Source organism: Ixodes scapularis, unplaced genomic scaffold, assembly GCF_016920785.2.
Source record: "Ixodes scapularis isolate PalLabHiFi unplaced genomic scaffold, ASM1692078v2 PGA_scaffold0__279_contigs__length_252992795, whole genome shotgun sequence".
In the NCBI taxonomy this organism is placed as follows: Eukaryota; Metazoa; Arthropoda; class Arachnida; order Ixodida; family Ixodidae; genus Ixodes; species Ixodes scapularis.
The window spans coordinates 46,302,457-46,319,174 of NW_024609835.1; the positions used below are offsets into that span (position 1 = coordinate 46,302,457).

Here is a 16,718-nt window from a genome sequence, read left to right on the forward strand (position 1 = left end):
GCGAGGAGGCCCGCGGGAGGGGCGAGAGTCCCCCTCTGATTGGCCGTGCGGTGCCGCCAACCTTCCGGCACCAAGCTGGAGTCTCGGCGAGCGCCGGCCATGGGCGATTTTAATCCAACACCTTGCCCGGCCGCGTAAAAAAAGACAAGAAACGGCCAACAAATCCCATGTGGGAAGGAGCAGCGAGGGTGTCATCGGGTGCCAGATGATGAACTCGTACTTCGAGCAGAGCGGCTTCTACAACAGCCAGGCGGGCAGCGCGGCGGAACAGGCCTACCGGTTCCCCCAGGGCCTGCTCGTGCCGCCGTACCCGCAGTCCACGGCCGCCGCGGCCGCAGCGGCCGCCGCAGCCGCCGCCGCCAGAGTCGCGTCTTCGCACGACACGGCCGCCGCCGGGGCCCCAACGGCCTACGACGCGACGACAGCCGCAGCCGCTGCCTGCAAGCTGTACCCGAGCGTGAGCGACGCAAGCGGCGCCTTCAAGACGGAGTGCCTGGTCAAGGACCAGAATGGGTTCGGCGGTGCCGTCAAGGACATGGCCGCGGCCTGGCCCTCCACCTCGCTGTCGAGCGTGCGCTCGGCAGCCGACCAGATGCGGTCCTTCGACGCCGCGGCCAGCACGCCTCGGGTGTCGGACGCCTGGACGTCCTGCTGCCAGAGTACCACCGCCGCCGCGGCCGCAGTCGCGCAGGCGCCCACCAACGCCTTCTACCCCTGGATGGCCATCGCAGGTTGGTCCACCTACCTCCCGATCACTCTCGCGCACTTCTTTCGAGCGCAAGCAATTTCCTTTGCCTAAAACAGCCAAGACCCCCTCGTGAATGAGCCGTGCCAGGGATCTCGGGGCGCCGTCGGATCCTCCGTACATTACCTGGTAAAGTCCTCTATTTACGGCGAGGCAGACGAGAAACTCCTATTATCCGAACTCTCTAAAGGTCATCAATCGCACTCGCGATCATAAGACACCCGGTTAAACGATATTCCGCTCGGCACATAACAGCTTCTAACAATGCAGCAATGAAGGATTAGGTCATACTTGTTCTCGGAACGATTAGGCAATCGCGGACGTGTTGGTTTGAAGGTGCAGTACCGTCTCGGGTCCATTCTTTAGAAACGAGCGTCTGGCGGTCCGACATCATATCCATGCAGGCGCAGAGTACAGAAACGTAAATAAAACAGAAATCCTCACGTTCCTCTTTAATCTCGACGCCACACCGTCGCCGTGTAACTCGTGTAACTTCAAAGCGAACCACAAAGTCAACGTCGGTCACCTTTATTGAGTCGGTTCAAAGAGGAGCTCATCTTCATTATGTGTCGCTTAGGGTCAGACGGTCGCGCAGTACACAGACTGAATGGCCCACGCCAGCAACTGTGAAAGGAAGCGGCCGTCGAAAGACCTCCAGCGCGCTCGGGGGGCCATGAAGGCTCTGGGGGTTGGCGAGGAGGGGGCCCCACCGACGCACGTGGAGGGGACTCTCGAGAGAAATCGGGGGGGAGGCACCGGAGGCCGGGAGGGCGAGGGGCCATTGTGGCCCCCGCCTGGCTCCTCGGTTGGTAACTGCCCGGCCGCCCTGTCCCCCTGCAACGACGGACTCCCGTAAACTTGTGGCGTTTTCAGATCTCCCGGTCGGCTTATGGGATCGTTTGCAAATTTGCTAACGGTTTATGTGACCATTGGCCATTGGCATGAGCGGCCATTTCAAACGTCAGCCCCTACCTACCGCGCGGTCGCCGTTTTGGGGCTTTTTCTTCGTGGGCATACCCCGTGGCAGTTACTGCCGCGTTTGTCAGGGTTGTTTTCTGTGCGGGGCTGTTGTGTCTGCAGTGATGTGGGGTCGTACATCGCCAGGATGAATTTTAGATGCTCGTTGGTGGTTGGCTTCGGTTTAAGCACGTGGCTCGTCTGCTGATCGGTTGCTCTGTGTGGAATCGGAGACGTGTTTTACACTTTAATCGATTGTAGAGGACGAGCTGAAACAAATTGACATGTTTCGCTAGATTTGCTTACACCTCTTTTTGGAGTCGTTTTGTGTAGGTTACAGTATGGGTGTCCCAAACAGCCTGGCGAGCATTAGTGGGGTATTATGACGCTCTCCTCCGAAGCTTCGTTTCAGTGTGGTCTACGCGGTGCGTACGTTCCATCCCCCAAAACGGCGCGAGCGGTACTTGAAAAGGCGCTAGCATATTTGCCTGATGTGTGCCTGCAGCGTATTGGAGGTATGCTGCGCTGGTTCTTTTTACGGCTTAGACGGATTTATATTCCACTTTGATTGAACTTAAAGCGCACAGAACATATTACTGAAATATGTTATTTTTTAAATTTTTTGTTTTGTTCTTTTTAAGCGGGGGTGGGCAATCTCTCAGTATAGTTAGCAATTAAAACTGTAGAGCCAGATGTCAGACGGATTGAAGCAAAACAAGTTGGTGCCCCTTGCTGGGCGGATGATCATCATTGAGGCGAGGAGTATGACTTTCAGGTGCCGCACAACCTTCCAAACACGGTATCTGTGCTTTAATGCCTTCAGCGGAAGTCTCCTTGAGAGCCTGTAAATGTGTAAGAATGTCGGTTCACCAAGTGAAGCACCTAAAAAGGCATTTCGAAGTTTATCAACAGGACCCTTTTTGTAAATAGTGAAAGACATCTGATTGAATATACCTGATAGTTTTCAATTTATTGTCTTCATTATGCTCGTCGTCACTTTGCCTAACCACACCACGGAAGACGCTAGTTTAGGGTCTACGTTTTCGTCGCGTATAACCAACTCGGCAAGCGAAAACAAGACTGCTCAAATCGAACCACTCCGTTGTAAATTTGATGTACGACATTTCGAAAAAAAAAATAATAATTCCGCTCTACTCGAGAAGGGTTCCTTCTTCACGTCACAACAAGATACACCATATATGAACATCTATCATCCGAACATCCCAGCACCGTGATGCCTGGCATCATCTTGTCTCCACATACGCACGCTTGGGCGACGGTGCTGCGCCACCAAAAGGCACGGCGATAGTGTAGTGCGCGACGTAGTCGGCGGCTGCCTCACTCGGAGATCAGGTTTACAACAAAATTTATTGCGGTCTCGATGATTCACCGACTCTAGTGTGAGGGAGCAAAGCTATATGGCCGAGTTGGAAGCGCGTTCGCCTTGAATACCGATGACGGTGGCGCGGAGATGCCAATCGCTGATTGCGGCGTGCATATATCTCTCCGAAAGTGATCAGACGGACACGCAATCCTCGCGGCGCGCATTATAGACTTCGTTTCCCATTGCGATGCATCGTAGAGGACACTACGAACCCTCCAAACCAATCCTATGCCGTGTCAGTGACACGCTACCACCATGGGGGGCGCGTTGACACACTGTCACAGGGCCCTTTCACGGGGCTGGGTTGGCTGGGATGACTCGTGGGGTCGGCTGCGGTACATCGTAAAGTGAAACGTCGTGTAGAAAGGGTCTAATGGAGAAATCTATCCTCTGGCAGAAAAGACATGGCAGTGGTCCCACGACGCGTCGTTATCGCCCGCCGAACTTACGTGGTCGATCGTCTTTCCGCTGATTATAGTTTTGCTTGAACTTTTGAAAACTCGCCACGCTATGACGCAAAAAAAAGTTTAAACAAACTTTCCTCTTTCTTCTTTCTTCTTTCTTTTGGATAACAGCGGCGCGCGCGAGTGTCGCGTTTCTCGGGTGGTTAAGTTGGATAACAGCACAGGGGATTCCGAGAAGCTGGGGTAACCGAGTCGGTTGGCAAATGGTTTGAGCAAGCCGAGGTGTTTAGAAGTGCTTCCCGTGTTACCTGAACCACTTTGTTAAGCGAACTTGACAATGTTCCAACACTGAAATGAAGAAAACGAAACAGCGCCGAGGTTTGTCGCTGCGAATGACATTTAATCTCATATTGTGCCGATATTTTGGAAGCATTGAAAGGGTAAAAGAGAAACAAATCAGTAAAAGCGAATTCTAGATAACCGATTTGAAGGAAATAAACTTGCCGTTTGGGGGTGACTTAGTGACGTCGTCCTTTGATCGATTACAATGAATCACCCATGCTTCAGTTCAGGTGTATGTTCTAACTAATATATGTGTTCCCTACCTACCGGAATGTGTGTAACCTCCCCCCTAACTGTGGCCTCGATATAATTCCGCTTTCATTGCATTAGTTATATTGAATACTTGAGTGGTGCAAATAAGAAAGTGCACATTGGCGAGATGGATTGACACATAAAATATGCCTAAAGACATGCAGCATTATTTAGTATGGTTGCACTTCGTTCGGTCCCTGCTTATGGTAGAGAGCGAAAAGAGCTTTTTACGAGAGATGCAAAACTTGGAACCCCTGAGGTTGGACTCAAAGAAACCGCGCAAATGAGATGAAGAAGAGAAGACGAACACCAATTTAATATCGGGAGCGTACTACACCTGAGGGTTGTATGGTGCGTCAATCCGCCTTGGCAGCTAGCTGCTTGACAGCAACACCAACTATAGCGTCCGTGTTAAGTCGCGTAGTGAAATTCTGCCCGCTCCGACCTCTTCTACTGCACTCGCAGCGTCTCAGTCCCGTCTGCGGCTTCCTGCAACCGAGTTTCTGCAGTGGATCTCGCTCTGAAGTAAAGGTTTTCCGCCTTGACAATCGAAAACCTACCCACGTCTAGCGTTCTCTGCACGTGCTTTCCCATCATTCGACCCATAGGGGTTGCTTCGAGCTCCAGTTCGATAATGACCAGCGCAGTTGTAACCGGCCACGAAGGCTACATTCCGCCACGTTGTCCGTTTACCTTCGCTGAAATATGCCCCAACTAAGCGCTGGTGTCGAAGACATTCACCAGGGCTATATAGTGATTGATAAAATCTGCACGAGAAGGATTTTTCGCTAATCTTATTATCACTGGCTAGCGAAAAGAGTAGACGTACTGGGATAGAGATGATCGGGACGGTTTTCGCAGCGCATGGAGGGGATTTGTGTTATTAATTTCCAGGTCGTTGCTGAAAAAAGGTTAGTTACGACTGTGAACCCGAAGATTTTGTATAGCACTGTGCACAGGTAAGCAGATATTGATTGCAAACTAAGCTTAGCTGCGACATAAAATGTCTAAAACAGGCCGGCCGTGGTCAAGGGGAGATGTTTCCGCTAAGAGCCGCACCGTGGCGCCACTGTCTTCTCGCGCGCTTCCTATACCAACCAGCCCGACCGTCAACTCTGGCTGAACCAACCCGTCATCGACACTGAGTCACGTGATTACACAGGCTCGCGCTGAACCCCATCGAGCATGTTTCGTACGTATTGAAATAAATGCAACCGAAAGGTCCTGTTAATTATGGCGATATGAAATATAATCAACTGCCCGTTTGCTATCTAGGGGTTTCGGACTTCCGTTCATCTGGGCCCGCTAAATAAATCGTGTGTATAGCATTTTTGTCATAAACCCAAAATGAATGGTTCATCATATCGCGCTTTTTCCTCGTGCATGCGTCCTGTAACTCGTATCACCAGGCAGCTGATGATCTTGATCGCGTGGGATACAACGGGTGATGTTCAAAATCACCAGGTCTTGGGCTACTTCTCAGGAGACCTGGACGGCGGTTGGAATAACCTTTTAATAATGCGCATCACTGGCGTTATTTATACTCCAAAGTTTATTATCTTTTTAGTATACGAACTCGCGGAAATAATACAACTAAGAAACTCAATCTCATTGGCCGCGGCCATTGCCCCGCAGCCAAGAAGATTACAGCATTAGCCGGTAAGAACGCATAAGAACCAATCATAAAGCAAGGAGCTGTCCGTAACTATGACACAAAAAGGGGGGGGGGGGGGGGAGGGGGGGGGGAGGGGATGGAAGAAACGAAGTACCGATTGCGCTAGAAGCAATCGTCCATTTCTGTATCTAACTATGTGTTTAGAGAACACGATTCTACTCTCGAAAAAAAAGCCTGTGCGGCTACTTTCCCGCACAACACGCGGAGAGCCAATCAGGGCAACTTACGGAGGCAGCTCAGCGAATGGCGATGCCAAACCATATGTTTAGACCAAAAAGCGTAGTCTGAGTTGTGACATTAGGCAATGCAGAACGTCACGCTTGCATTGCTTAATGTCACAACTCAGTCTGCGTTTTTTGGTCTAAACAGATGTTTCGGCATCGTCATTCGCTGAGTTGCCTCCATAAGTTGCGCTGATTGGTTCTGCGAGTGTTGTGCTTGAAAGTAGACGCACATACTTTTTTTTAGATTGTATGTCTTAAATTATAATCTTCGGTATGAGCCTGAGCTTGCGCTAATTGATCAGATCCAAAGCGAAACATTTTACAGAAATACAGTGTCTGATTGAAACAAGCTTTTTTTCTTTTCGAAATTGTTATTAAATTTGAAGCATTGACTTATAGAATTCACGTGGCCGGTTTAAGAGTGCTTTTCTGTAAGGCAGTAAAAATGCTTATCCTTTTTTTTTGTTTTTTTTTTCTTTCGTTTCTCATTTGCGTAACGTTTGAACCGAATTTTGGCCCAATACAAAAAATATTTAAATATATGAGTGCATATGTCTGTCTATCTCTAGTGTAATAATAATAAAGATGACTAGCCCTTCACTCTAAAAAAAGTCTGTGCGTCTACTTCCACGCACAACACACGGAGAGCCAATCACTGCAGCTTACGGAGGCAGCTCAGCGAATGACGAATCCGAAGCATATGTTTAGACCAAAAAACGTAGTATGAGTTGTGACATTAAGCAATGCAAAACGTCACGCTTGCATTGCTTAATGTCACAACTCAGTCTGCGTTTTTTGGTCTAAATAGATCTTTCGTCATCGCCATTCGCTGAGCTGCCTCTGTGAGTTGCGCTGATTGGTTCTCCGAGTGTTGTGCGTGAAAGTAGACGCACATACTTTTTTTAGAGTGCTCTTTGACATCTTCAACTTTTCTTATAATTGGTTCTACGCTTCGTTAAAAATTCCGGGCTCGAGCAAGCTGATGCATCCATCAGTGCAACACAAAAGTACTAGTGGTTCAAGTATAAAGCTTAGGTATTAGGAACCAAACTTTCAGTTACTTCGTATGCGTCGATTGGTGAAGTGCTTTAAAGGAGGGAGAAGAAATTCAGAGCTCACTGTTTTAAAAGGCTAACAAGGCATGTTGTCCTTTCGGTCGGCGTTTTAGTCAATAAAAGCGCCGCAGTCAATGTTGTGTACACCGCACTAGGTTAATAAAAAAAAATACATTATTGTTTGGTTGAAATTTTATAAACAGCAAACGGAACGAAGTACGAAGCCGCGTAGTAGACACTCAACAAGCAGATTTGCTCCAAAGCTGGTGAGGTGTTGTGTTCTGCCGACGTTGTTTTATATGTAGTGCATTAAAAACACACACACACATACACACATTGTGCAATGCCGTAAGTGCGTCTAGTTTTGTCTGCAACGACTGTTGACACGGGGGCGATGACACATTAACAAAGGAGTGTTAGTGTTTACACGAAATCGTCGCAGGCTACTTGACATATGAACCAAAGATGACAAGTTTTACTAGGCTTAGTACAGAAAACAAATTAATTTTTATATTCCACGATTTGCATAACCATGAATAAAACTTTAACTTGGCGCACGTAACTGTGCGGCAGGCAGCCTACCCCTCCCAGCTTTCTCACTCAATACCACGTAGAAGACAACGGCCGCGAACTACGTGATTGTTGGCGGCTCCCCGACTTCCCACTAATAAGAAACAAGCCGAAGCTGTACGAGAGGATTCGAGAAAACGCCAGACTCCTGTATATTGGCGTCAACGCACGTCAGCATTGCGGTCGTTGATAGGCTGACGCATCCGGGGTCTGGAAATGGGATGGGCTGTTAGCGACGCAGACACGATTCAGGCGAGGTGGCGGAGGTCCCCTCGTTTCACTTTAAGCACCTTTGTAAATAAAGTTCGGCTCCTCGCAAAGCATTACGAATTTTAATGAGTATATGGTGCATTAGGATACTATGTATACTGTGTTCTTCTGTATATGCATTCAAAACCCCTGTAGTTTATTCTATCTATATTCACTCAATTCAGAAGTAAAAAAGTGTGCAAGAACTACCTATGGGGTTGACAATGACTAAGTAAATACGTTCGAGGGGGAAAGGCGATCCTCGCAGAGCTTTCTCCTCTACGTCTCTGTTCCTATTTTATTTTTATCCCTGCGTGGTTAGTCTTTGCGAATTCCCTATATCGGCTACGGCTGCTAGTGAGAAAGGAAGCTGAGACCGCGCCAAAGCGAAAGTGACAGCGATTGATGATGTCACGAAAGGTTTCTGACAGCCCCCCAGAAGTCCAGGGTGAAAGCGGTATTTATTTATATGGGAAACTAACCTCAGCAAGATCGGCCACCGCACGCGCGTTGGTTGGATGACATCTTTTGATTGGATTCTACGGTCACGCTTGCGTCCAATCAGCTGACTGCGTTCGATAAACATATAAGGCTTCTCTGCGGGGCACGCACTTGTTTGTTTGTTCTCAGTCTGGAATTAAAGTGTTCTGGACCCGTTGCGGATCTCCGGAGGGAACGACGATAATTACAGTTTGCGAAATATGATTTACTCTGAAAACTTCGTCAGTCCTTGCACGTACTTACCATTACGTCTCGTGTGCTCTGTCATCCACACAGTAACACTAGATAGAATTGCAGCAGTGTGCTAGCTTTTCTTATCCTGCTTGACCGATCCGGGGATGGCACATGATGCAGTCTTCGTACGTTTCACAATGGGGTATCGCAGAGCGAGGATAAAGCTCTTTATTTTGCAATACGCTTTGCTCCCTATTGTGAAATTAAAAAAGCAAAGTGAGTCTGTTTTGAGTTAAATGCGTGCACTGTTTTTGTAGGCGACTGCGCCCTTGCAATCTGAAATTTGTCAGAACGAAAAATGGAGGCATAATCGAGCATGGGCACATATGTTTAGGTTCTCCCAGACATTTGCGGCACCCTTTTTTGAGTTTCTATCGGAGGCCAGCTGTCTCATTGCCGTTTTTTGGCAGAAGTGATAAATGAGCCGCTTGTCGTTTTATGTGATACCAGTTCATTATTCGAAAGTTCAACATGAAATGAGCTACTGCATTTTTAATACGTTAGCATTAAAACGCTCGTTTTGACGAAAGCTCTGCGCTGTGTTTCGTTTGTCAGCGCCGGGAAGAGAGGAAAAGGAGGGGGAAAGGGTGACGCGTGCGACACTCCCATTGGTGCGAAGCGCTGACGTCAGCACATGCCCACCTCGCTCTCTCTCCGCGGCGCTGACAAACTGACAGACACCGCCAGGTTTTTGTCAAAACGAGCCCTTTCGTTTTCATCAAGTCACGCTCATAGCCCTCGCGGAGCCAGAAAGGAGGACGCGCCACGCGCGGTGGTATGCGGGTGTGCTTAGTTGCCGCTCTGCTGGCGCCGGTTGTTCTTCGCTTTGGGTTTTCGTAGTAGAGGTACGTGGGCTGTGATGTGTGTGCGCGTAGTTAAAACGATGAATGTGGGTCCCTCCACAGGTATTATGGATGGGGTTCCACCCACGAATGATATGGATGTGGTTATTTTCACATGTGATATGGATGACCGTATCCAAGGGTGTCGACGTACTCTGACAGGCCGAGTACAGGAAAAGGGTAAACAAAAATTACAGGAACATCCATTCTTGGACTCTTAGGCAATCCGCTGGAATGACCCTTGGGAAACTCCACATACGTCCCTCTTTGGGAAATGCTAACAGCGACCTCGTAACGAGGTTGAAAAGAGGCAGCAAAAAATAGAGGAAGCAAAGGAGAAAGCCAGAACAGAAAAGTGAAAAGGTCAGCCTTGGCGATTCCCAGAAGGGGACGTTTGTGGCGTTTCTCGAAGGTCATGCTAACGCATTCCCTATGAATCTACCAGTAGATCTTCCTGTATTTTTGTTTTAAAAGTCAGTATTAAACTGGGTATACTCATGGGACTAGAAAGTCGATATATAGATAAAAGAAGCAAGAATACAGTATAAAGTGAAAATAATTATAATATCAAATCTATATTGTAGGTTCGGCTGCGCAAATGGCGGGTTATTTGAGAAGTGTTTTCCCCAGTAGCAGTGTTATGGTCTGGAGCTAGATGCGCAGGCCTCACCTCGAGTAGCCTCGAAGAGGTTCCGCGGGGCGTCCAGAAATTTCCATTTTTGATTCAGAAAGGTTGCTGAATATTAGCGCTCCCTGTACATAAAGTTTTTTTTTTACTCTCCATCAACAACCGACTCGAACTCAACAACAGCAGCGCAGTCATCGGGAGTTTGTGGCGCCTCCCGAAGAAAGGACCATCACCATCGACATTTACTGATTTCTTTGCGAAATATTTATTATCTTGTTCGGTCGCAGAGGTAGACCAAGGGGACTCACAAAACAGATTAGGTTATCCGACAGTTTCCGTCAATAAAATTGTCTTCTCATTGTTTCTTTTTTTTTTTTAAAGAAAAAAGCTTTCCGTTTTTGTGTTAAGGAAATGAAACGTTGTCTTAATTGTATTGGTTACCGCAGCACTTAAGCGCATTGAGAAAGTAGCAATAATACTCATCGTGAGCAGGTGTAAAAACCTGTATCCCAGTGCGTTTATTGTTCTCTCAGATAATTTTACAAGCCAGGAATACGAGAGAAATAGTATGGAGATTTTGCTTGATCAGTAGTATCGTAAAATTACTGGATGAACATACAGATTAAATTATTAGGGTGCTAATTGCAGGGTAACTTTCTACCGCATTAATGGGTTAAAATGGGACCATTCATTATCTGCACGCAGATATCCCGGGATTATTGTCGCCGGTTCCCAGCTAAACATTAAGAATTTATTTGTAGACGAGACCTCCGCTCTTCTGGAATGTGAGATTTCAATAATTACCATAAAATTGTTCCTTTCTAAAAAAATAAAAAAAAATGTTTTATGTACACCATGCGGTCTAAGAAATGCCTGCGCGAGTACTTACCCGCAAAACGCTTAAAGAGCCAACCTCTGCGATCTACGAAATCAGCTCAGCAAATGATGTGGCGGAACATACGTTTAGACCTAAAAATGAAGTCTGCGCTGTGCCATTGCGCTATGCAAAGCGTCATGCTTGCATTGCGTAATGCAACAGCGCAGACTAAATTTTGAGGTCTGAAGACTCTGAACAGATGTTTCGCCTCATCATTTGCTGAGCTGATGTCGTAGATTGCAGAGGTTGGCTCTTTGAGCGTTTTACGGGTAAGTACTCGCGCAGGCATTTCTTAGAGTCTGTTTGCTGTTTATCTTCCTACTAAAGAACAGCTCTTATTTTTTGGCAGAGTATATAATTTTTTGTTATGTCTGCTGCTTATGTTTAGATGAGGGAGGTGAGGGATTAACAAGGCAGTGTGCTTCTTGTTCGAGGCCTATTGTCTGAAATCGTAGTAAATAGACGTTTGTTGCTTAAGTACACGTAGCTTGCACTTTCCAAGTATACGCTACGAGTACTTAGGTGCTGGGAATTTGACGTCAATAAAGTTTGTATAAATTTAGTTCTTCTTTCCTTTTTCTGTCGGAACCCATGGCTGAATAGTGCGCCAAATAAACCGATGGACGAAATAGAATAGCTTGATTTAAACAGACCGCTCCATCATCGTTAAGGCTGTAGGATCCTTATAAATTGTGATCCTCAAAAGTATATCTTCGTCTTAAGAGCTTTGTAAAACGTTAACTATTTTTATAAGCCTCCACCTTAGACCGATTTGCCAACAAATAATTTATTAATCTCTCTTCATCAAGCCATCTGCTCGAAATTCTTAAGCGGTGTCTGGCTCAGGCAAATACGTCTCACGTGAAGTCTGAGATGGTTTCCTCAGCCTCGTATGCGTTTCGGGTTTGTTAAAAATTGTCGAATGAATAGGGTCATGGCAGAACTTCCCATGGAAGGCAGCAGGATATTAAAATGCCGAATAGTCTTCCCGGAAATCTCCACAAGATGTCTAAAAAGCTACAAATACTTTTGTCGCCATAAAAAACGTATACCAACAAATAAAATAGTCACTTTTGTTTCCTATATTAAGGAACAAAATCTTTCAGATGTGCTCCATCTGACCTCTTGCAAAGAATTGCTAGAAAACGGTCTATTTGGAGAACTTGCTCGACGAGCGCGAAGAGTGGCCTCTGCGATGTCCAGGTGTTTCCCGATTTACAGGTTAATGAGTTTACAGGTTAATGGGTTTGAGTCTCGTAAAGGCTGCCCCTACACTGGAGGGTCTTTGTTGTGCTACGTAAAGCCCAAAAGTTCGTTCGTCAGTTGCAAAAAACTTTCCACCTCCTTCGCTCTAAATGAATGCAGGATTTTGCCGTCCTTCCCGGCCGCTAGCACCTCGTCAGGCAACTTGTTTGCCTTTTGTGCCAGCGGGCCGTTCAAGTCGAATTTGTATTTCACTTGGAAGAATAAAATGATTGATTGATTGATTGATTGATTGATTGAAATCGTTACACGCAAGAATTCCAAGCTATAAACAAGGCTCGGAAGCTGTTTTTTCTGTAATATTTTAAATGACTGTTTAATAACAATTAAAGCCGATGTGGCGGAGACTATTCCCTGCCACATCATAGCAAAAAACAAAATGAGTGAGTGCACTTCAAACAGGTGGTCGCCAAAACGAGAAACAATACACGTCGACCAGCACCAATGTTGCACGTGTCCCCCATACTTCAAAAATAGAAATAAAAGCAGTTAAAAGCAACCTAGTAAAGAAGAAAACGCAAGATTCTTGAACTGGCTGCAGTGTGGATTGCCTCTACGAATTATGATTTCAATAAGCGGGCCAAACATCGGTCATTTTAAGTCGTAATCTTGCAAAATTAAAATAATGACCTGCGTTAAAAACCTATGGTACTGATTTTGACACACAAATATTGTAGCACCTCGAATACGTATTTTCCCATTTCAAATTCGGTTTTCGTGATTATTTTTATGACCAGTGTAGAAGTCCCTACCCAGAACGCGGTTCATGTTTTACTAGAAAAGGGCAAGAACTAACATTGACTAAATTAAGATCACAACTGTTTCTTCAAGTTATGCCCTATTAAACATCGGTACCAGGGGGTGGAGCATATTAGAATTATTGTTAGTTATCCATTTTTTCTACATTGCTAGACATTAGTTCTGAAACGCGGGACATATATATGTTTGCTTATACAAACTGTGGGCGCAGAATGGCACGAGTTTTGAGGGGTCAATGCAAGATCAACGCTTCAGAACAAGCTGTGGTGTATTCTTTGTTGTTTCGTGTCCACGGAAGTCGAAGGCTTCTAAACGTTATTAGGTTTTGCTTCTCGGCATTTTGGCATTTTTTTTGTTATATAATTATGAGAGACGACTCTGGAGCATTTAGGTCTAGGACTTTTCGGTGAGGGCGTTTCGGTGCAGATTTTTCGGTCTAAGGAAAGGATACAGTTCAGTGCATACTTCCGGTGTACCGACTTTTCTGTCTACGGGCTTTTCGGTGTACATACTTTTCGGTCTATATTGGTGACGTGCGCTACTAAGTATGTTGGTCGTGACGTCAGCGATAGGAACCATAAGAGGGCACCACCGAAGCATCTAGTCTCCAATAGTAGTAGTCTTGGTTACATTGTGATTTTCTCGGCCCACCGCGCATGAACTGAAACAACCTTGCACCGAAAACATCCGTGCACCTAAAATTCCGCACCGAAAAGTACCACACCGAAACGTATTTCACTAAGGTGTCCAGATCCCTCACCTGGGGATAAACGATAGGGGCATTGTTTTTCTTTTTTTTTTTGTCATTGCTCGATATCACAAGCTACTTTCAGACCATTCATTCATGAGAGGGCGCAGGGAATATAAAAAAAAATTCTCTTAGCAGATTCATCCCGCGAAATTACGCAATGACTGCTCAGTTATAACCCCATGTCCTTTTCGGGCCCGTCTTTTTCAAGGCGACATCTTTCGAAGGTCGTAATGGCTTTGAACGATGTTCGGCATCACCTTCTAGTATCTGTCGGCACTCCCGCTCGATTGCCTGGGAGGAGAAATGCGCTATCATTTTCCTCCTTAGTTTTGTCGCTCCTCCTCCTCTTTACTAAGATTATTTTACTTTAGTTACACGTCTCTTTTGAGCTTCGTCGCGTACCCATTACGTTCTTTGGTCTAGATACCCTTTAATTTAGTACACGCCGAACTAGAGCAATCCGATAGCCCTTCATCGTGTCGCTCAGTCGAGTCGATGTCTGCCGGCAGCAGTTCGAACGACCACCGTATCACATTGTTATTGCGCGAATATGCCCAGCCTCACCATAGGTGTCGTAATTTAAGTTGGGGACCTTGTTTACTGGCCTCCTCTGTAACCATCGGTGCCTTTATGCGCGAGTGTGGCGAGCGCCAACTTGTATAAAAGGGAAGAGCCAGCCAGGTTCGTATAGCGCTCGTCCGGATTAGAGAGGCGAGTCGCGTATGAGAACGCCGCCGCATCTGCATACGGGCGCACGCGATCATCTCTTCCGTGTGGTCACGACGAAAGAATGGCGGTGCGCGAGCCCTGTGCGCATAATAAACGTCCGCGAGCCCACGGGATTACCGAGAGTGCGCTCGCGACGGCGGCGGCGCAGGGAGCCAACCGGAGAATAAAGAAGAAATTTGAATAATAAAACTGCGATCGCCGAGTAACATCGCCAGGAGTGCTCAGTGCGCGCAGGTTAGGCGCTAGGAGGGGGAAGGCGGGAAATGGCGGAAGGCACGGAGGAGAGTGGCATAGGTGCAGCGAGCGAACGAAGAAGCCAAGATAAGAGTATAATAATAATAATAATAATGGGAGAGAGATAGAGAAAGAGAAGAGCAAAGGTAGATGCAGAATTCTTCTTTGACTGCTTGAACCCCGATGACCTTTCCATAAATCTGGCTGACGTGGTCGAGAATGCAGACGCCGTGCAAGCCCGGCTCTGCGGCGCGTGCGTAGAGCGTACGGAGGTCTTTCGGCGTCTTTCGATTCAGACCGGATTCGGCGTCTTGGGTCTCTTCCTCCTCTCCCCCACGCGCGGGCAAAAGCCGCATCCCGGCCCTTTGTGTGCCGAACCGTCGCGAACAGTGCGAACAACTGTTAGCCGAACCTCGAGGAGCGCCCGCCGACGGACGGGCTGCGCGAACGTGGAGTGGACTTTTTGTTTTTGCGGGTTTGGAGTTCTGGCCTGGGCGTGTGTATCCCTGCCTTGCTTAGGGGCAGGGATGGGTTTTTCTATAGTGGATGAAATAACGTTGCTAGTTAAGAAAAAAGCGCTCGAATCCTTTTTTTTTGTGTTTATTTTACGTTTGAGATTGCCCGCGTTCAATATGCAAACGTTAGTGCCGTTGCCGTCGAGGATACTTCGACCAGGACAGTGTACTTGAAAGGTGGAGGTTATTGAACCGAAAATAAAATGTGCGGGCTGTTCATTCCTTCCCTTTTTGTTTGTTGATCGCAACTAAACTAAACCAGATCTCTTATATTTCCGACCTAGACCTCCAGACGAAAGAGGACGCGATTCTGCTCTGCCTGAAAAGGGTATTGCGCTCATCTAATTTGACGTGGGATAAATTGCGAGTGGTAAATATTGATCGCTCTTTCTTTTTGACGTAGAATAAATTGATGACTGATAACCTTTGCTTGATCTATCCACATTTTACCAATACTCCTGGGGCGCCCACTCGATGGTCCAACGCAAGAAGCGCTCTCGTCACATGCGAGTTCCCTCTACGCTGGTGGACGGCCCACCAATGCCGCTAATTATCGGGCAGGAAAACAGCGCCGGCCAATACGCAATCCGCGCGAGAAGGTTGTCGAGGACGCGGCATTGCGCAGGCAGCGGCGCGGTCCCGGAACACGACGTGTCCAGCAGCTGCCCGCGTCGCGCGGCAGCACGCGGAGTGAGCGCCGTGCATGCCGTGGCCTTTGGCGACGAGCACGGAGCTCGACTATTGAGGAGGCAGCTGCGGCGTTTATCTATGCGGCCCCAGTGTTGATATGCCTGGGTGGTTCTATCAGCGATACAACGAAGCGCCGCGGGACCAAGGGGGGGCGGGCGGCCGTGTTTGCTTCTTTTCCGGACGCAATTTACGACTAGATGCTCCCTAGCCTTCGCGGGGAAGCCAGTTCCGTCGTCGGACCTTTGCACGCTCGTATATTTCTCCGCGAAGGAAAATATTCTCCAGCGCGCGCGTTTTTCCGCGCACAGATCGAGTGTTGCTCCCGTGAAGAGTATAAAATTACTGGGAAAGGGGGACGGTTTCTTGGCAGCGTCGAGAGAGAGACTCGAGCACAGCGCTGTCGGTGGTGCTGGGACGATGAGTGCCTCTTGAAAGGGACGACGGAGTTCTGGGCATATCCGCATTGGAGAGCTGGGAATGACCAAGAAATCGCCATAACGCTCAAAGTTTTTTGTTTCTTTTTATATATAGGATTGTCACTCTGTTGAGAATATAGACATGATTGACCATTGAACAACTGAAATCATTATGACGCTCAGTATTTGTGTCATGTGTGACCTCAAGCTGTTGTTCTTTTCAGATCTGCGAATAAAATATTTTTGATTCAGGACTTCAGTGGCATATTTCAACACGAATTATATGAGACACCTATATTCGCTATATTTATACATAGTCTTTTTCTTTTCTAGTGGTTTCGTATATTGTTACCGTAATTCTTTCGTTCGCATCAACTAAGCTATAGGATGCGCACATTTGACGATACCAGAGCAGCTAGATT

At 47.2% G+C, this 16,718-nt stretch overlaps 1 protein-coding gene across 1 annotated transcript in view; it reads left to right on the forward strand.

Annotated features, from left to right (window-relative positions):
- The first annotated feature begins 205 nt into the window (after positions 1-205).
- Positions 206-16,718, forward strand: part of LOC8038051 (homeotic protein ultrabithorax) — an 86,003-nt gene continuing 69,490 nt past the window's right edge. The window contains exon 1 of the mRNA XM_040501703.2: positions 206-731. Coding sequence (XP_040357637.2) covers positions 206-731 — 526 coding nt within the window. The remainder of the gene's footprint in view (positions 732-16,718) is intronic.